This window comes from Dipodomys spectabilis, unplaced genomic scaffold, assembly GCF_019054845.1.
Source record: "Dipodomys spectabilis isolate Male_0828 unplaced genomic scaffold, ASM1905484v1 ptg000264l, whole genome shotgun sequence".
Taxonomy (NCBI): Eukaryota; Metazoa; Chordata; class Mammalia; order Rodentia; family Heteromyidae; genus Dipodomys; species Dipodomys spectabilis.
In genome coordinates, this window is record NW_024870941.1 from 8,098,230 (window position 1) to 8,119,834 (window position 21,605).

The 21,605-nt window shown below is 45.8% G+C and overlaps 1 protein-coding gene across 3 annotated transcripts in view; it reads right to left on the reverse strand.

Annotated features, from left to right (window-relative positions):
- Trappc9 (trafficking protein particle complex subunit 9) overlaps positions 1–21,605 on the reverse strand; it is a 454,043-nt gene that overhangs the window by 309,252 nt on the left and 123,186 nt on the right. For all 3 annotated transcript variants that reach the window (XM_042699917.1, XM_042699915.1, XM_042699916.1), the window contains one exon: positions 18,848–19,000. In XM_042699917.1, the coding sequence (XP_042555851.1) occupies positions 18,848–19,000 (153 nt within the window). The remainder of the gene's footprint in view (positions 1–18,847; positions 19,001–21,605) is intronic.

Genomic DNA, 21,605 nt, shown 5'->3' on the forward strand with positions numbered 1-21,605 from the left:
CACTTCTAATCTGTAATCCATCCTGAGGCACACTAACTAAAAGCAGTTCTTCCTCCCTGAGTTCCAGCACCTTCCCATCCTGAGATCCATCCTAATTCATATCATTACCCTATACAAAGACAGAGGTTAAGTATAGAGAAGCAACTCAAGAGGACTCCATATATGCCATTAAAAATACCTGTAAGCTGGGAACCAGTGGCTCACACCTATAATCTTAGCTACTCAGGAGGCTGAGATCTGAGGATTGTGGTTCAAAGCCAGCCCAGGTAGGAAAGTCTGTGAGACTCCTATCTCCAATTAACCATCAAAACCAGAAGTGGTGTTGTGGCTCAAGTGGTAGAGCGTTTCCCTTGAGCTGAAGAGCTCAAGGACAGTGCTCAGGCTCAGAGTTCAAGCCCCATGACCAACAACAACAACAAAAAAAATGCCTTTGGAAGCCAAGCACTGGCCACTCACAGCTGTAATCCTTGCTACTCAGGAGGCTGAGATCTGAGGATTGCAGTTCAAAGCAGCCCAGGAAAGAAAGTCTGTGAGATCCTTATCTCCAATTAACCACCAAAAATAGCTGGAACTGAGCTATGGCTCAAGTGTAGAACACTAGCCATTAGCAAAAAAGCTCAAGGACAGCACCCAGGCTCTAAGTTCAAGTCCCAAGACCAACACAAAAGAAAAACAATTTTAAAAGAATAAAAGACTAGCCCTCAGCCTTAACATGAACAAGGTTGGAGAGGGGACTGGGCAGCTCAGAAGAGTAGTCAGAAATCAGATGGAAAACACTGGCTGAGCAAGAAAGCAACTCACTAGGAATACCTGTGGAGGAACCCTCTCCAGCCAGAGTGCAGGGATGAAATTATATTCAGTCATTCCACCCATTTTTCTGCCAACACAGGCTATCACAAATAGAATGGAGAACAGATTGGCCTAACATCCTAGAGACAGGACCAAAAAAATTAAAAACAGATGAAGTCAGCTTAGTAAAAGAACCAAAGAATTCAGCGAACTCTTCAGGACAGAGAGTATATGAAAATGGTATGATGCCAGCAGACGTCAGGAATAAAAGTGAGTTTGTAAAGAGAATTCAACAGCTACCACTTACAGTGTTCAATTTTCTATTAACAGCATTTCTGTGGACAATTCATAGGTATAATTTTATGTACTGAAATAATACTTTCAAATTTAGTTTGAATATCATAATCATAATGACAACTGCAAAAACTGACAGCTGAACGCAGGAATGCGCCACGGGAAGCAGAAGCAGACACAGAAAAACAGGTGCTTTCTAAGCATTGATCTGACAGACTAACAAGTACCCAGAGAATTATAAGGCATCATTTCTGGGTGCGCCTGTGAGGGTGTTTCCAGAGAAGATGGGCCCACACACATCTACGGATGGAGTGGGGAAGGCCCGCCGTCAGGAGGCAGGCACCTCCACTCAGCTACAGGCCTGGTGCTTTCCCGCAGCTTGAGCATCTTCTCCTGCGTAAGACTCCAGAACCCCGGCCTCTCTGGCCTTTGCCTTCCAAAGTTGTGTGATACAGCAACAAGGACTTGCACTCGTGCAGTGAAAGGCACCCAGTGAAATAGACAGGCATGAATGAACACAAATGGGTAAGAAAGTGAACAACTTCCTAGTGAAAAGAAAGAAAAGTAGGTTCTTTGTAACCTTCTACAAGGATTGTTTTTAAGAACTGCTAATGACACTGGGTGACAATGTTGTCAGACACCTTGTATTCATATGTTGTTTTGTAGAATGGGAACTTCTTTGTATAACTACTTAAAGATAATAATCAAAAAATGATGGAGAATATGTACTGCAATAAAATCTCTGTTTAGAAATTTAAAAAAAAAAACAATTTGAGATACAAATAAAAAGAAGAACGGCCAATGAGTCACTAAGAAGGATATATTACCCGGAAGAGTAGCCTTGGCACAATTAAGCAAACTTTGACCAAGATCTCAGGGGACAACTGGAGGGAAGAGGAGCTGGGGTATGTACCCAGGCAGCTGCTCCCATCCTTCCACCTTCCTTCTCTAAGCAGCTGCAGTGCCAACCACCAGCCACATCACCTCGCCAGGCCAGGTGGGGGCAGCAGGACAGAGCAGTCACTGTATGCCATCCCACAGGTGTCCAGGGCAGTTTGTAGGAGGCAGGCTGGCTCTGCCCACCCCTTGGCTCCTTGTCTGTTTCTATTCGGGCTTTGACAACTTTTCTATCTTGGTTACATGCACTACTACAGTCCTACTAGAAGAGAAACAAATAAATGAACACCAGTTCTTCAGAGAAAGCCAAAGAAATAGTTCAATCAGCATAGGTTAGTTTAAAATGAAAATCAGGTACACAAAACCCAAGGACTATTAGTCTGAGATGTAAGTATAATGGCTTTTTCCTAAAATGACTGGGGGGAGTTCCAGGTCAGATAACCAGAGAGTCATGTGTGTATCCTCTAGAACAAGAGACTCAAAGAACAAGCTCAACATGCATATGTGCACGCAGTCCTAAATAATGTACAACCCTAAAAGACAGACCAAGTCAGTATTTCCTCATTAAGCCCTCAGCCAGGATTCAAAGGTGATATTCCAGGTGGAACCTTGATTTCAAAAGCTATCCAAAGAGGGCTGGGAAGTTGGCTCAGTGGTAGAGCGCTTGCCTTGCATGCGTGAGGCCCTGGGTTCGATTCCTCAGCACCACATAAGAAAAAAGCCGGAAGTGGCACTGTGGCTCAAGTGGTAGAGCGCTAGCCTTGAGCTGAAGAGCTGAGGGACAGCGCCCAAGCCCAGAGTTCAGGCCCCACGACCGGACCCAAAAAAAAAAAAAAAAAACTATCCAAAGAAAAGGGTCACCCAACTGTGGTGCAAATCTTTCTCCCCCACAAATTAGCTTTCAATATCTATGGCCCAAGTCCCTAACGAACTAATAGTTTAATCATTTCAACACTCTCTCTTCTCTCTCCTCGCCCTCTCTCTCTCCCTTTCTCTCTCTCCCTCTCTCTCTCTCACACACACACACTTTTCAAAAAATGTTTAAGTTCCTAGAACTTGTTTCACTCTTTTTGCCACAGAGCTTTAACACATGCATGAAAAACTCCTTTCCTACCCTACTTTCTTTCACTTAAGTCCTGCTCATGCTCTAAATCTTACCTCAATCTTGACTTCTAATGAAAATTCTTCCCTTACCCTTTAAATTAGGTGGCATGATTTTTTTTTTTTAAGTCAGTCGTGGGGCCTGAGACTCTTATCTCCAATAAACCACTCAGAAAACTGGAAGTGGCACTGTGGCTCAAGTAGTAGAGCGCTCGCCTTGAGCTAAAGAGCTGAGGGAGAGCACCCAGGCCAAGTTCAAGCCCCACGACTGACAAAAAAAAAAAAAGAAAGCAATATTTGTGAATGAGATGTACAAGATACTGTGTTGAAAACGAACTGGGCCCTGGGCGCTGTCCCTCAGCTCTTCAGCTCAAGGCTAGCACTCTACCACGTGAGACATAGCACCACTGCTGGCTTTTTCTGCTTATGTGGTGCTGAGGAATCAAACCCAGAGCTTCATGCATGCAAGGTAAGCACCCTACACTAAGCCACCCTTCCCAGCCCAGGTGGCATGATTTTTGAAGCTAGCATTTAGCAAAGTCATAATTCATTTATTTAAGAAATTGCTTTTTTCTCCCACTAGACTTGTGCTGTCTAATATAACAGCCACTAGAGACACTTATTTAAATTTTAAGTAATTAAAATTAAATAAAATCCATAATCAGTCCTTTTGCTCCACGCACACCTCAAGTGCTTATAGGAACATGTGGCCAGCTGCTACCTTTCGCATCAAGCGCTAAGTAGGTCAGCCACAGTGCAGAGAGCGCCAAAGGATGGCTGGAGCATGGGCCTGATCTTAGGGAAGAGACTGTGTCTTGTGTTACTGCTTACACAATCTTGGGGGGGAGGGGGGGAGAGGTTTGACCAAGGGAGGTATCTGTGAGGAAAGAAAGGAAAAAAGGAAAAAGAACTTTAGCTGCTTCCTTTGCTGAACTATATGCTTCTTTTGAAAAATCTGGAAAAAGAGGGGAAATATGTTATATACTGTTACATGATTAGAACAGATTAATAATTATTTAACTTAAAACTATGTGATATAAATCCAAATAGTCTACAGTGCCAGTTGCTAGTCAAGAAATATTTGTGGAAGCGGCATAGTGGCTCAAGTAGTAGAGCACTAGCCTTGGGCTGAAGAGCTCAGGGACAATGCCCAGGCCCAGAGTTCAAGCCCTATGACTAACAAAAAAGAAAAAGAAACAAAGAAAAAGAAAAACTCTTCTAGGCCAGGCGCTGTAATCCTAGCTACTCAGGAGGCTGAGATCTGAGGATCATGGTTCAAAGCCAGCCCCAGCAGGAAAGGCTTGGAGATTCTTATCTCCAATAAACCACTCAGAAAACTGGAAGTGGCTCAAGTGGTAGAGCACTCGCCTTGAGCTAAAGAGCTGAGGGACAGCACCCAGGTCGAGTTCAAGCCCCATGACCAACTAAAAAAAAAGAAAGCAATATTTGTGAATGAGATGTATGTTGAAAACAAATTCAGGGGTGGGGAGGGAGAAGTTGGGGAAGTGGGGAGAGAAGGGATGGTAGGGGAAAAACAGGAGGAGGTAACAACACTTGATAGGAAATGTACTCATTACCTTACTCATGTAACTATAACCCCTCTTTACGGTATTTTTACAATTAAAAATATATACAAAAAAAGAAAATGCCAATGTAAACTCAACAAATACAAAACTTCTGAATATTAATATTTATAAATTTTTAAAAATTAAACCTTCTAAATATGAACAAAAGAAATACTTGTGACTACTTAATATGTACCATACAATACAGCAAAAAAAAAAAAAATTAACTCAAGATGGCTTGAAAGCCCACATGTAAAAAATGGAAACAGCTTCCAGAAGAAAGTAATATTTCTAGGATCTTCATATAGGTCAGGGCTTTCTACACAAAAATTAGCACTAACCAAAAGAAGAGAATGATAATAAGATTAAGAAATTCTGCTCATGAGAAGACCATATTAAGAAAGTTAAAATCCTAGCCAGAAGAAGAGATATACATATATATATATAAAGAGATTTACAAAATGCATAACTAATGATAGATTAATATCCAAAAATGTGTTCAGTGCTCCTACAAATCACCCAGAAGTAGACAGTCCAATTAAATATGAGGAAAATAATTTACCACGCATCTCATGAAAGAAGAGACACAGGTAATAAATACACATGTGAAAGGCAGACAGCACATTAGTTACGATACCACCATGCAGGGACAGACAGGTACAGGCACGATGAGGAGCTAGAACATGGGGAGGTATTGCGGATCTGCACAGAAATCAGAACAGCCACTATGAGGAGGCTGGGCGGGAAGCTCCACAGTAGAGACCTAAGCGGAAGGGAGGGGGAAGGGAGAAGGAAAAACAGGAACTACAACTGCGTACTTTACTAAATTAAACATGTCTTTTGAAAAAAAAAATCTAGAAAAAAATGAAATTGTCTTCCAAGGTGTTATGTGATTAGAACAGATTAATAGTTATTTAACTTAAAACTGTATAACATAACTCCAAATATTCTATAATGCCAGCTCCCTAGTCAATGAATACTTATGAGTATCTAATATGTATCACACAATATTACACAGGTAATTACACAATATTTCACAGAGTGAAAAAGGAAAGATTAGGCAAAGAGAAGAAGGAGAAGGGAAGGTGGAGAGGGAGGGATAAATGAAGGAGAAGGGACAGGGAAAGGGAGGGAAGGGAGATAGTCATTTTGAAAATCTACTTGGCTATAGTATAGATCTACCAATGCAAGTGTTTGCATCTACTGAACACAGAACATTTACAGCAGCTCCCTTCTCAATAGTCAGGTGCTTAAAACCCACTTTTTTTTTTTTTTGTCGGTCATGGGGCTTGAACTCTGGGCTTGGGCGCTATCCCTGTGCTCTTCAGCTCAAGGCGAGCTCTCTACCGTTTGAACCACAGTGCCACTTCCAGTTTTCTAGTGGTTTATTGGAGATAAGAGTTTCACGGACTTTCCTGCCCAGGCTGGCTTTAAACCGCGACCCTCAGATCTCAGCCTCCTGAGTAGCTAGGATTACAGGCATGAGCCACCGGCGCCCGGCCAAAAACCCGAACTTTTAACTGAAGTAGAATGGACAAATTGCTGTCTTCTCATTCAGCAGGATAACATACAGCAATAAAAAAGAGCAAATGCAATGAACAACAATATGCACAGCCTCCGATATAGTGTAACAGGGTGGAGGGAGAAGGAGGATAGGTATGCCAAATCCCAAAAATGTAGAATACGTTTGTGTAATTTTAAACCAATGGGGGAAAAAAGGATGAAAAGACATAGGAATGTACACTGTAGTTAGCATCAATGAGGGTTACCTCTTAGGGAGGTATCGAGGAACTGGAGGGTGATGGAAATAACATGCTGGAGGTCAATATGATCATACAAAAAAACAATTTAGCAAACTGCAATAAACATTTTGCTCATTATCACACATAAGTTAGACTTATGTACAAAGACTTCATATACCATTACAATAAAATTAAAATATGCTATCTAGAATTGAATGATAAAATTCTGTAAGACCTTTATGCAGGAAATAATAGGAATTGTTGAGAGATGTCAAAGAAGATAGAGATACAATACTCATATTTAAGAAGACTAAGTATCACAAGAAAATCACTTTTCCCCAAAACTGACCTATGAATTTGATGTGATCCTAATCAGTATTCTAACAAACTAATTTGAGAAATTTCACTGATTCTGAAATAGATAAGGCAGATCGAAGGACAAAGGCTATCCAGAACTCCGGAACAGGCCACCAGTGACCTCGCCCTAGCATATTTCAAAGCTCCTTGTCCCAGAGAATCAGGAATGAAAAGCCCCTGCATCTGCCTGGCAACACCAGCGTTTGAGCAGCTAGCCTGCAACCAACAGGATGAGGAAGATTGTTCCAAGAACAAGAAAGAAGAAAGAGGGCAATCTACACTACTGTTCCCACTGGAATCATGTGGAGTGCCTACAATGTCCCGAAGCCTAATTCAAGCAGTGGTTAGGGGTGGGTGCCTGGCAAGCATTTTAGTCATCCCAGGAGACCCCAGTGTAAAGGAAGGTTGAAGAACCCATACTTGAGGCAACAAACCCAAGGGTAAATCAGAGAAAAGCAAGTGCCTTAGGACAGCTGGAAGGTAACCAAATGCGTGAGCGCTCGAGAGTGGACGACTCCCTGATCTTCACCCTGAGGACAGTGAAGAGCAGTGCAAATGGTAAGGGAGAGATGTGATGGGAGCGTAGGAACAGGACTGTGGAGAGGAGGAGGAATACAGCGTAAAGGGGGCAAAACTAGTAGCTGGGAGACCATACTGGTAAAGGACATGACAAGGACCTGAACCAGAGCCCTGGTGGTGACATGGAGAGGTAGGGTGGGCCTGCTTAGAAACACAACAGGCAAGGCTTGGTGCAATCCACCTCAGAGCCAACAGTCCACCAACCTGCCCTGACCTGGCAAATGTCATCTCTTAATGTCCCTCCTAAGTCTTCCCTATTGAACGCTTCCCTAATCTGCATAATGACTCATCCCCAGCTTTGCTGCGAAGGTGAAATGACAACAGTGAGCTCAATGGTGCAGAAGACCTTAGCTCCGGTCGTCTGCCCTAGGATCACCTGTTGCTGGCGAATGACAAACATCTGGAAAGTTACCTTCCAACTCAAATGTGAATCAAAGAACTGAGTCAACCTTCCCACCTCCTGGGCCAACAGGACCCTAGAGATAACTATACTTCACAGGCTATTAGACAGATGTCTGGGCCAAGAATTAGGCCTGGGGTGTTGTGAAGCCATCTATATAGACAGGTGCTCCTGGGGGGCAGGGGCAGGGCAGGCTGACCTTTCCCGCAGCTACGCCGCCATGCTGTGAAACGACTGTGAGTCAGAAGGCAGGTAGGTGGCGCAGGCTAAATATAACAATGGGCAGGCTGTCCAGGGCATCGTTAGCCTTTTTCCTTCAGAACAAAAGCAGAAAACCCACTGAACACAAAACAAAAGCAGTATATAACAAATGGCCAATACAATCCAAAAATAATTGCAGGTCTGAATTAATATGTAAGATATAAACCTGCAATTTCAGCTCCAAGATGGTGAGAAGAGACAAAGGAATAGCTCCTACCCCTCACAATAAGAAAAGACCGGATAAACTGAAAATTAGCCTTCTCTGACTGCCCAGAGGGCCGAAGTCTAGAGGAAACTAGCCCACAAAGGAAACAGGCAAGCAGAGAAAGCTTCAGCTCAGAGCGCTCACTGAGCTGCTCAAGGCCTAGAGCAGGCTGGCCAGAGGGAGCAGGCAATGGGGCTGCAGGCCTGAATGCTCCTACCCCTCACAGGCCTTGCAGCAAGAAGCTCCCTGGGCAGGTAAGGAATGGTCCTGAGTGGCTTCTCCTTAGAGATGGTTGGGAGGGGGCAGCAGCCTGCCGTGATTCTATATGAAACAAAGCAAGGCAAAGATCAAGAAGGACCGAGGCACCAACCGGCAGAGCACCAGAGAAATGGAGCTGGGAAGGAGCAGACATGATCCAAAGCCAGACCAGACCAGCCTCTCCCCGCTCCCATGGGCAGGGAGCCAGATGTGGGGCACAGCTGGTCACTGATGCTAGATAGATGGCCAATGAAGTTTGCAGAGACAGAGCTCAGAAACAAAGAAGAAGGCGGCCTTGGATGAAATCCTATAGAATCATAAATCTAAAGGTAAGGGCTTTGAGTGTGAGAACCCCTGCGAGGGAGTCACTAGAAATAAGAGACATGACCCTGGCCCTGCCCTGGAGATGCCCACAGTGGACTAAGAAAGACCCAAAGTGCAGACAGGCACATTTGTTAGGATCAGTGCTGGCCCAGGTGTGACAGAGGCCAGGCATAACTTCTGGCCACCAGCAGAAAGCACCTGAACTACAGAGCACAAGCTCATGGTGAGCACTTAATACATACTTATTCTTTGCCCCACACTCAAAGCTCAGGGGAAAAAAACCACCCGAGATTCAACCCATGGCCTTCTTTAAAATATACATGTGGAAAACCTCAGGCATCCAGGAACTGAAAAGAAAAAAAGAAATATCACAGCATTAAGATTCCAGTCACGTTTGCCAATGACTTGTGGGTGATTCAGGATGAGTCACTGTTCTTTAAAAAATAAGACTGAGAATTCGAAAAGTTAGGACAAAGATGCTGAGTAACTGTCCCCATACCAGAGGACAGTGCCAGGGAGAAGCTGGCTTACAAAAGTGAGTAGAGAGAGCCACGGCTGGTAGCTCACGTCTGTAATCCTAGCTACTCAGGAGGCTGAGATCTGAGGATCACAGTTGGAAGCCAGCAGGAAAAACTGTGAACTCTTATCTTCAATTAATAACAAAAAAGCCTGAAGTAGAGTTGTGGTTCAAGTGATAAAGCACTAGCCTTTAGCAAAAAGAGCTCAGGGACAGTGCCCAGCTCAGGGACAGTTCCAGGACCATCCGAAAAAAAGTGAATACAACACATTAGAAAATAGCCCTGGAGGGGTGAGGACCAATCCCTAGGCCTAATGACAAACCAATGCTTCTGGTGTCGCTAGACTACAAGGAAGCAAAATAAAGTAAGATACCACACGGAACTGCATGGATTTACGTCGTCTTCTAGTCTTCTACTCTGGACGGAGCGCAGCAGTAACTGGCCTCCAGCAGGGAGCTTAGAAGCCAGTGTGCCCTGCTGTCCCGTGGAACGCCTCTCCACACCCAGCACCCGGCAGCCGCGGCGTGCAGGGAGGTGGAGGGACGCCCCCCACTGGCCACACAGCTCCTCCAGCTCTGCACTGCTGCCCTGGGCAACACCCCTCCCCTCCCCCACCCCACCTCCCTCAGGAGACTTGTGCGCCTTGTCCCCTCCACCTTCAGGCAACACTTCCAGCCCCAGCACACTTGCCTCCTAAAAACAACGGTGGGTGGGCTCTCCAATGAAGCCCAAACTGCCTCTGTGGCCCCACCCCCCATGGCCTTCTGTCCCTGGTCTGTACCTACCCCGCAAGCCGCCAGGCTATTTGTGCAGAGCGAGCAGAAGCTTCACGCTCACCTCTAGTCGGGCCCTGTTCAAAGGCCTCTGTCCATCGGGCACCAGGTCAGCCCAGACTTCCCTCTTTCTCTGAGGGCTCAGCTGGGCTCTGCCCCTCTACTGGGGGCATTTACTGGAAGCCAGCCTCCGAGCCAGGCCCTGCGCTGGTGCTACGAGTAGATGGCGTCAAGAGAGACAGTGTGGGAAAACCAGCAGTACTAGAAGGTGCCACAGTGACACAAAGCAAAGAGCTACCTTGGCCACCAGGCAATAGTAGGGACAGGACCTGCAAGGCTTAGCAGAGGAGACTAAAGTTGGGCTCAGCAGGCAGAAGGAGCCAGATCAACATCGCAGTGGAGGGCAGAGATACAGAAAGATCTGCACCTGTGAGACAGCACTGGCCCTCACACCAGTATTCACAAGGGCTGGAGTAGGGCATGGAGGAGTCCAGCACCAGGAACGAGAGGAAGAGCGAGGGACGGGGACAAGCAGGGTCTGGGATAAAACAGAAGGTGGGTTTAAGAAGGCAAGACTGGGAACTGTAATGGTTCCCACGGAAGATCAGAGTGACCACTAAAGCAAAGAAGGGGACAGCCAGGGCTCCTGTGTGTCTTCAGGACCAGCAGTGGGGAAAGGCGGGCTGCGTGCCTCCGTGGATCTCTGAAGAGGTCACTGTAGAGAGGACAGAATGCAAGAGCGGGGAGGAGACCTAAAGGAAGGACGCAGTGACAGTGTCAGAGCCATTAGCACAGAGCCCTGTAACAGAGATGGCGCTCCACATCCCGTCGGCAGCGCTACAGCCCTGGAGATTACAGGAAGGCTACCCACACGGCACCTGCCCCTTCCCAAAACGCAACAAGCAGTACACAAGTATGGCTCAAGTGGAGTTCAAAAGCCAAACTAGCACACACACCACTCCCACCTTCCCCAACGAAGGGCGGGAAGACACAGGTCACTACTCCATTTTTTTAAAACATCATGTTAATAGTATAAGGCTTCGAGTGCAAATCCCAGTAAGAAAGAAAAAGAGAAAGGCAGGTGAAACACGGGTGGGGGAGGGAGAGAAAAGCCTGGCACGTCATGCCCATCACCTCAACTACTCAAGAGGCAGAGGGCAGGCTGGTAGCTCAAGACAAGACCAGGCAAAGAGATAGAAAAAGACCTCATCTCAAAAATAAGCCAGGCATCGCTGTGTACGCCTCACACCCCAACTACTGCAGAAGGCAAAAATCAGGAAGACATGTAAGATCCTATTTGAAAAATACTAAACAATAAAGGACTAGAGATGTAGCTCAAGGGGCAGAGCACTTGCCTAAGCAAGCTCAAAGCCCTGAGTTCAAACCCCAGTATCACCAGCCCACGGAACTATAACCGGCATGTCAGGCCCAGTACACCAGCACTGTATCTGTTCATCTCTCAAAGATGCATCTAGAATCACTGTTCCATTTGCTTCCCGGTCGGAGGAGCAGTGGGGAGCATGATACAAGCTCCGCCGCCCGCCGCGCGAGGCCATGGGACACCTCGCACTTTTCTGGGATTCGGTTTCCTTTTCCTTAAAACAAACTGGTCTGCCCCGTGCTGCAGATTTTAGGCTCACTCCTTCACGTCTTGAATTTGAAATGCCACATTTAATTATCAGGTCTAATAGAAACTGTCAATGGGAGAAGCTGACACTTCTCTTATAAAACCAAGAGCCAAAAATGCAAAGAAAAAAAATCAACTTAAATAATTAATAGAAAAGAAAAGTGAAAGCCAGACACTGTCAAGAGACACAGCAAGCCCCCACAGGCTGCTCTCTCCAGAGCATCCATCCCAATAAATGATGATGCCCAGGTACGGATCCCAAGCCCCCGGGGGGGCAAACTCGCCTCTCCACAAGAGGGTCCACAGCAGCCACCTGACCGCAGGGTGACGCCCTGATGAGAACGGCTCAGTCAGAACAACTTTCATTCTGATCAGACGAGAAACGCTCTGCTAGGGGAAATTACTGGCCCCATGTATTTCTAACTTGTCTTTTCACTTGAAAACGTTTTGCTGTGAACTACAGCACTGATGGACAAAACTGCATAGAATAAATGTGTAGTTTAGTGAATTGTGGAGAAGCAAACACACAACCCAGAAACCAAACCCTGGACCCCCGTCTGTGGCCTGTGTCTGCCTCATGTCCCTCCAAGGCCAGCCTGCCGTGGGCCCTCGGCTGGCCGCAGCCTCTCCTTTCTTTAGCACTCACATCCCAAGCACGAAGCCTTGGTATAGCTGTGCCTTTGTGACTCGAGTGTGACTTGGGGACAATGCTAACCCACGGAGTGCCTGTGCTGCTCCTTACTGCCCCCATGACAGGAACTGCAAAAGAATGGTACGCTGTTTCTCCCTCCCTCGCCCCCCATCTTCATTGTTAGTTGCAATCCTTCTACTCAGAGAAACCCCTCATCAACTTAATGCTGTGCCAAGCACAATATGTAGAAACATAGAACAAATTACCAGTTTTAAAATAACGAATTGTTTCCCTGCCATCACCAAAAGTAAACAATTCCTGTTAGGCCATTAGGATGCTGGAGACTGACTGGTCGCCCTCTGGACACAAAGCGGGCACTGAGAGCACCTTGAGGCCCAGCCCATGGGTCCCCAGGTCGCTGCCTTGCCGTGGCTTTCATAAGATGTTCCGAGAGCTTCCTGCTCCACTGCTAGCACTGGCCATTTCTCTAAGAAGCAATGGCTTCTCGGAGTTGGAAAGAAAATGTGGTTCCACACCACAATGTGGGCACTGGGGCTGTCCACTGCTGCTGGACGGGTCAGTGTTCACACCACGCTGTGGGCACTGGGGCTGTCCACTGCTGCTGGACAGGTCAGTTTTTAGGCTTTGGTAAGAGACAAAAGGCTCATAGTGATTGATAGAGATGTATTGAGTTTTAATTAGTTCTTGTGTTCTTATGGTATTTTTCATTCAAAGTCTAGACTGTAAGATATTTTTCTTTGACCTCCTACCTTGCATGCATTACATCCTGTCTTCACATGACAGTCCTGCTCAAGACCAGACTCTGACAACAGAATTAGAGGATCATAAAATGAATAGTTAACTTTACCCTACACTAATAAAGTAAATCATTTACTTTATTCCATATTATTATACTAATAAATTTCAGAATACTTATATCACATTATCTCTTCCAAAATAATTAATGGAATCAGCTTGAAAATTACTTCTGCTTACACTTTATCCCTGCTCCCTACCTTTACAGTCAGTGTGATGGATGGGCACCATGAGGGCAGATGGCCAGGACACTTCCAATGTTCCCTTACATTGCTGCCCAAATCTTGGTCACACAGTAATCTGAGTGCTTATTGCTCAGTATGGTCCTTGTAACAGTGTCTCCAACGCTGTTGGGCAGTACTTCTCTGGTGGAATCTTCAAGATGGACTCATGAGAACATAAGCCTTGCGCTCGTACATGATGGCATTCTATCTGGGCCCTTGATACGTGAAAGTTAGGATAGCTGGGCCTAAAAGCTTTCTGCCTCCTGTTTTCTCTACACGAGTATCTAGAACTTGCTATTCTATTAACTTCTGACATCTACTGTCACAGTCAGAAAGTCCAACTATAATCTGATTTCTTTTGTTTCATAAATCACTTGTGTTTTTGGCCTGAGGGCCCCAAACTTTCTTCCCTCTCCAGTAATTTCATTAGGATATGTCTTGGTCTTTCTGGGTCAGTGTTTTCCGGTACACAGTGTGCTGTTCAATCAATAGTTTCAAGGATTTTTTTTCAGGAAGTTTTATTGAATTCCAGTTTGTAGAGGCAGCTTGCGAGCTTCGTCTCCCAGCAGGTGGTTCTGTATGACAGGACATGTGTATCACACACATGTGCATGCAGCAGGTGTACATGTTAGGTCTTCTTTGCCTGTTTTCCACTTATCACTTCCTCTTCCCCTCTTATTCTTTTTCGTTTTCTTATTATCATCTGTGTTAGGCACATTCGTTTGTAGAAGACTACGTTCCTGACAAAAAAGCCTTTATTTTTAATTTTTTCCTGTGTTCTATCCACGTATCTGAGCTTTTCTAATCTGGATTCATGTTGCTTCCTGCCTGGTATAATTTCTCAGTGTCTCTGAGAACGTTGTGAAATGCTTTATGAATTTGCTTTGGATGTGAGTGCTTACATTTGTTCCTCTGGCATGCTTTCCCTGTGTCCTGGTGAGTTCTCTGCTGCCTGTTTTCACTGTAACTTTGCATGGGATTTGCTGATCCTTTTCTGCCCACTCTCTTACACGAAATTAATTTTCATAAAGTTTGCAGAGAGATGAATCCAGTTAGCCTCTGATTCTGAAATATGTCCATTTTATTCTATGCTTCTGATGCCGCTGAAGTCGCATGTGCTCCTGTCTCTATTCCTTAGCACTAGATCCCCTTTCTCTCTCCTTTGCTGTTACCCCACATCTATTTCTGCAGCTTCTACTCAGATCCTTGTTCTACAATTCTTGGCCCTCCCCTGAGACTGGAACATGGTAGACCCTTCTGCATGTGTGCGCTGCTGATCCCACATGGCCGGCTGAGCCAGGGAGTGAGCTCCCTGGCTGTTTGGGGACCCTGGGTCTGCCACAGCCAACTAACAGCTCCAAAACATGGGGAAAACTATCGTTTACCCTCTAATACGCCTGAATATATTTCCTAAGAACAAAAGCATTGCTATATTTTCAACTTGTCACTCTCAATATATTTGTTATTGATACAATAACATTAACTAATTATAGCACATACTCAGTCTCCCAAACTGCCCCAAAAATGCCTTTAGTTTTTTAATCTGGGATATAATTAAGTACAATGAACAGCATTTGATTGTCATATTTTTTTTCAATTTCCTGTAGCTAGAACAGTCTGCTCACTTGTTTTTACAAAATGGAAATTGTAATAATAATAACTTTTATTTTATAGAGTTGCTGGGAAGATTAAATAGGAATAATGCAAATAAACTGGCCAGCCCAGTCCTCATGACACCATCAATAAATATTAATTTTTCCCATCTGTTGCCTGCACTGAATCCAGTACCCTTCATTTGTGCAAGAGCTATATTTATTGCAGTAAATTTTAAAAGTGGCATCTAATTTCAGCAACCAGAGTTAATGGGAGCTCATGCCTGAAAAACAAATTGGGTCCAGTCCCATGTTTCTGAGACTGTCCAACAGATAGCAGCCCAGCCCCAGGAGGACACAAATCCTTTGCTATGGCCTCCAAAGAAGGGCCTGACAACAAGCTTTTGCCTTGTCGGCCTGAACCACACGTAATAACAATAACATGCCACTCACTCACGTTATACTGTTCCCATCGTTTCCCCACATAACCTGTCCAGTAAGACCTTCTGTGTCATCCAACCGTTTGCTAGGTAAGCTTTCATGGACCAGGATCAGTGAAGACAGCATCTAAGTAACTGCTTTGTTCTCTTCACACATGTACTACAGGTACTGCATCCACCTGACTACCAGAAATTAGTCAGCCTTACACTTCTAAACCACGAAGGAACCATAATTGTTGTTTCAATTCCCTTCTCACCCTCTAACTAAAGCAGAAACACAGCTGCATAACCAAATCTGTCTTCTGGACACACACACACACAAACACACACACACACACACACACACACACACACACACACACACACACACACACACACACACACACACAAACACAGCCACCAAACACAGACACTGATTATATTTCCTTTTATCTTGACTGTTGAGGGGCTTGAACTCAGGGCCTGGGCACCATCCCTGAGCTCTTTTGCTCAAGGTTAGATCTCTACCATTTTGAACCACAGCTCCACTTCCCTAAGATTACATCTTGATGTTCCCTTCCTCATGAACAGTGACACTGTAGTCAGAGATAGAACCTCTAGTCCCTTGGTCCCACAGGTAGGTAAGTTCAGCCAGAAGTCTATTTGCCAAGACATATCCTAAGGATAACATCTAACCAAGCAATTCAGGGATGATTGTCTGAACAGGGTTTTAGGATTGGGCACCATTTCTTATGAAAAACTCCCTTCTTGGGGAAGAAAAGTCAGAACATCAGTAACCCTCAATCAACTAATAGAAAAATGCAGTTTACAAAGAAACATTTTACAGTCCACTTCATCGGCTCTTGTGTTTTGTTGTTGTTTTGTTTGTTCAGTTTGGGATGCTAGGGATCAAACCCGAGGAATTTTACAGACTAGGCAAGTGCCTAGCACTGACCTCAGCTCCTACCAAAAGCTGGTTCTGTTTTGCTTTTTTATCTAATATTTGTATGTCTTAGTATAATGGAAAATCTGTGTGACTTTTTCAGTTTCTAATGTTCCCAACACTCAACTTGTTTTCATACCTTTGCTAATAATATAAAAATTTATATATATATATATATATATATATGTATAGATTCATATAACATAACATATGACATAAACATTTACATAACTCTAATAATGTAAAAAGAATAAAAACCATGTTTTATGAAGTTCTACCATTTTACACGGGCGCCAGGAGGGTACTACAACACTGCAGAAAGGAGGAGAGGAAATGTTAGGCAGGTGTGAGGACGGCTCATTGGCTGGTCACCATCAGAGTGGTATGGAGAGGTGGGGTCTTTGAGGGGTGATGAGGAAAGATGAGCTCACGAGGGTAAGAGGCCCACAAGGGACCAGGAGGCAGCAGAGCTCCCCAACTCCACCACAAGGCCGCATCAAAAAGGTCACTGTCTACAAGCCAGGACCAGAGGTCCCCGGGAACACAACTTGCTAACACTTCGATCTTGAACTTCTAGACCCAGAACTGTGAGAATTACATGTCTTGTTCAAGCTTCTAGTTTATAGCATCTTGTTAGAACAGCCCAAGCTGATTAAGACAGAGCATCCTGGATCTTAATATAGCCACTGTGATACTTTTTTTTTTTTTAATTTTAACACAGTAGCTCATTTCCGTATTCCCTACACAAGGAGTAGGATCTTCACCAACTCCTTAAAGAAGTGTTTTGAGGGAGAATGCAGGAGGAAGAGGAGGAGAAGGAGGAGGAGGAAGAGGAGGAGGAGGAGGAGGAACAGAACTTGGAAACCCCACACTGAGGGGAGGAGCAGAGGTCCCCATGATCCATTCTATAAACATGTCCCTTTTGGTCCAGGACTGAAGGAGACAAAACAGGGTCTTTGCTCCCATTCTAAAGCAAGCAGACAGGCAGGGAAAGAGAAATGAGCCTTCTAGAGGACAGTGTGGGAAGCAGCACAGGGTGAGGAGTAAGAGAGAAAGGGAGGGGGCTGATTTTTGCCAGGGTGGTCCCGAGGAGCCTGGCTGCAAGGTCTGCAGAATCAGGTGCAGGTCCTGCACAGCTGAGCAGTGAGAGACCCAGGTAAGGATCACAGGTGAAGAAAGGCATGGGCAAAGGCCTGGTGCTGGGCACACTTACAGACAGCTGGCGACTCCCACAGAGGGCAAGGTGTGGAAGAAAACTCCACAGGAAATGTCACAACGTGACAAAAAATACCCAGAGCTCATCCTTCACGCTCTCTCATTTGGCACAACAGCATCATACCTGAGCATGTAGGAATTCTGCACGGGACTGACTGCAATGCAGAATCCTATTGCAATAGAGAGACAGAGACACTAGTCTCTGGATTACCACCCCTGCCACCCCTTGAGCTGTGGGGCTCACTCTTTTTACTTCACCTGAGAAACTTCCAGGTCTAGGCCCAAATCAAGTTCTCTACAAGGCCCTGGCAGACCAAGCAAGCTACACCTAAATCACACTGCTGAACTAAATGAGTTCCAACCACTTTCTTATATAACTAGTGCTTATGATCCCTGACCATGTACCAAGTTATGTGCAAATCCTCACAACAACCCTAGAAATGGGGACTGTTACTGATTTTAAATCAGGAGGTGAAGGCACACAACCAAGTTAAGGCAGCCACCCAAAGGTAAATAATTGGTAAGTTCTAGAGACAGACTCTACAGACTGTCTCCACGGCTAGTCATGCCACTGCCTGAATGTTGGTTTCCCCTCTAAAATTCACATGTTGAACCCTTGGCAACCCAAAGTAACTATCTTCATAGTCAAAGTACTCAGGGGTTAAAAAAAAAAAAACTCACAAAACCAGGGCCCCAATGTAATAGGCCAGGGACACCAGAGAGATGATGCCTCTCTTGCCATGTAAGTCTTCTCTAGCTACTAGCCAGGAAGAAGATCCTCATCCACCCCTCCCTCCATGCTGTGCTTTGATGTGTTTAAACCATGCAGTTTGTGGAGTTTCATTACAGCAGCTCGTGCTGACTAATACACCTCACAATGCGTTCGGGTGAGTGCATAAATCCATGCCTCACCACTTGCCATAAGTAATCTGTGAAATCTCATCCCTAGCCAGCCCTTCATACTGCTACAGCGAACACAAACTCATTTCCCTAGACCCAGACTCCTCAAGAAAGCAGCAGACTGAAGGGACACTTTATCACAGCTAATTAGATTCTTTGGATCACAGCAGTTACACTTTAAAAAAAAAAATCTACTTTCCACTCATTTAGGATGACCTCTTGGCTAATGAATATAAAACAGTAAAGAATGAGAATTAAGAAACCATTTAGCTAAAATGTAGTGTTATTACTTTCAGACACACAGAGCAGTCAGGACAAGTCCCAGGAAGCTCACACTGAGGACTGAGCAGCAGCCCCTGAGCAGCAGGCTGCAGTGCTGACCAGGGACCGAGGGGGGGAATAAACTGGGAAGCTCACCATCACTGAGATCCTGGAGGAGGTTCTCCTGGCAGGAGAAGTCCAATCTGGCTTTGATGCTAATGGCGAAGGTAGCCACCTTCCCAGGCTGCAGAGGGAACTGGGACAGCGTTTCTTCCAGCTTCCAGCTCAAGAAGTCTCCGCACAACTTTTCTACAATAACAACAGCAGTGGTGAGGGGGACATTCTTGAGGCCAGAGACCTACCACCCCCCCACCCCCGCCAGGGACTTCCGATGCATTCAAAGCAAGGCCAAAGGAAAAGGACGGAAAACACGAGAGGAGGAAATGCTAAGAAGATTCTAGAATCAAGAGGGAACCTGAGGCACTTGCCCATGTACAGAGGAGGCACAAAGCAGAGGGAGAGTATCAAGAGTTGGAGGCCTAAACTGAGGAATCTGCTTCTAGTAGGCAGCTCTTTCTTGCCCACAACCTAAACACTTTCTTTGCTCATATAAATGAGAACTAAACTAGATTTCTAAAGTGTGTTCTCTACTGTATCACTCTAAAGAGAGCCAGTGTCAAGTTTAGTGGGGGGGAGGGGCGGGCTTACATTTGCATTTTCTTCAGAAACACAACCCACAATCAGAAGTGTACAACTATGCGCAGCTCTATGGAGAGGGTAAGGGGGAGATGGGGGAGACGGTGTGAAGCAGCGAGGGGGCTGGAGGGGACAGAATGGGTGTGAGAGGAGCACTGGGAGAGAAGGGTGGGGAAGTGAGGTGTGGGGAAGAGGGGCGAGAGGAGAGGAGGATGTGGAAGGGGGGCTTGTGGGGTGGAAGAGGGAGGAGGTGCTGGACGGGGAGGGGTCCTGGAAGAGGAAGTGGGCGTGGGAGGGGCAGTGGGAGAGGTAGAATGGAAGAAGGGCTGAGACAGAGGTGCTCTCCGCTCCACACACAGTCCACCTGTCTTGAAAGCTGGTGTTGTGAGGCCGCCTGGGAGGCCGCGCTTCCTCACACACCTGTGCACGCCCCACTTCACTCATCTATAAACTGGGGTGCCATGCAGAGTCATGTTAATAAAAGCAAGTGTTTGCCTGGCCCACAGTAAGCACTCGGGTGGTGGTGGCTACTCCTCTTTCCTAACTGGATAATCCTCACAGCCCTTCCCCAGAGCTGTGGGGGGAAAGGATGCTTCCAGGCTGCGGCACCCTGCGCTTGGCATTCGGTAAGTATACATTAGTGCTAGCAGCCGTCGGCTTCCTCCCTGTTCCATGACTAACAGGACCTGGCACCCGGTAGGCACTCCACAGTGTACGATGTGAAACCCATCCATGCATGCCAAGACATCATTTTAGATTTATAATTAGAACAGATGGGGAAAGGCTATGTGGAAAAAAGCAGATCTCCAAACAACATAGAATGTAATTCTAACTGCACAGAGACATTCAGACAGAAAGCAGGCATAGCTACCTTCCTAATACTGGCTGGCTTTGAGTCATGGGTTCATAAGGTAGTTCAAATTACTCTGTATTCTCTGAATTTTCCACAATGAGCATATAGTATACTTTTACAAACAAAACTGTACTAACATTCAGGGGGAGGTTTGTTGGTTCAAGGCCAGCCCAGGCCAAAAAACATTAGCAAAACCCAATCTCAACCAAAACACTGGGTGTGGAGCACAACCTAATCACAACTCGGGAAGCATGAGTACAAGGACTGCACTTCAGCACTGGCTCCAGCAAACAGCACAATCTGAAAACACTAAAACAAAAAGGCTGCCAGAGGGCTGGGAAGGTGGCCCAGTGGTAGAGCGCTTGCCTTGCATGCATGAGGCCCTGGGTTCGATTCCTCAGCACCACATAAGCAGAAAAAAAAAAGCCAGAAGCGGCGCTGTGACTCAAGTGGTAGAGCTCCAGCCTTGAGCTGAAGAGCTGAGGGACAGCGCCCAGGCCCAGAGTTCAGTCCCACGACTGGACCCCCCTCCCCCAAAAAAAAAGGCTGCCGGTGTGGTTAAAATGGCACAGCACCTGCCTAACAAGAGCTGGAGCCTAAATTCAAAATTCAGTTCTGGGGAAAAAAAACCTAACACATCATTTTGGAATAATCTCAGCACCTCCCCCCATATACATTTACACTGGTCCCTAATTTACTCCCACTAACCTGGCCTACATCGGTATCACTGTCTCAGTCCCCAGACTCCACTCTGTTGCCAGATGAATAAACTTTTCTAAAGTGATGGGTCTGTGTCATTGCTATTGCCACATAAATAACAGGTGATCAAATGGCTTAAAAGAATTTGATCAGTGTCGGGCATGGTGGCTCATGTCTGTAATCCTAGCTACTCAGGAGGCTGAGATCTGAGGATCGTGTTTCAAAGCCAGCCAGGGCAGGAAAGGCCACTCAGAAAACAGGAAGTGGTGCTGTGGCTCAAGTGCTAACCTTGAGCTGAAGAGCTGAGGGGCAGCACCCAGGCCCAGGGTTCAAGTCCCACGACCGACAAAAAAGAATTTGATTAGAGGAAGGAAAAGCTACCCCACACTGATCAGTTAAGCTCTACCTCTCCTTCCCAAACTCTGTGCTCACAGACACAGCAGGACCACGGGGAGAAAGGAGATAGGAGTCAGTCCAAGGAACGCAAGATAATAAGTACTATCACCTAATGCCACATGAGAGCTACGTTGTTCCTGTGTTGTAAAAGAGGCAACTAAAGCTCAGAGTGAAGCAATTTGCTCAAAGCTATTAAAAGTGAGAGGTAGGACTGGCCAGGGTGGCTTGTTACCCCACTCACCTCCATGTACCCTCCACCCTACCTCCCCT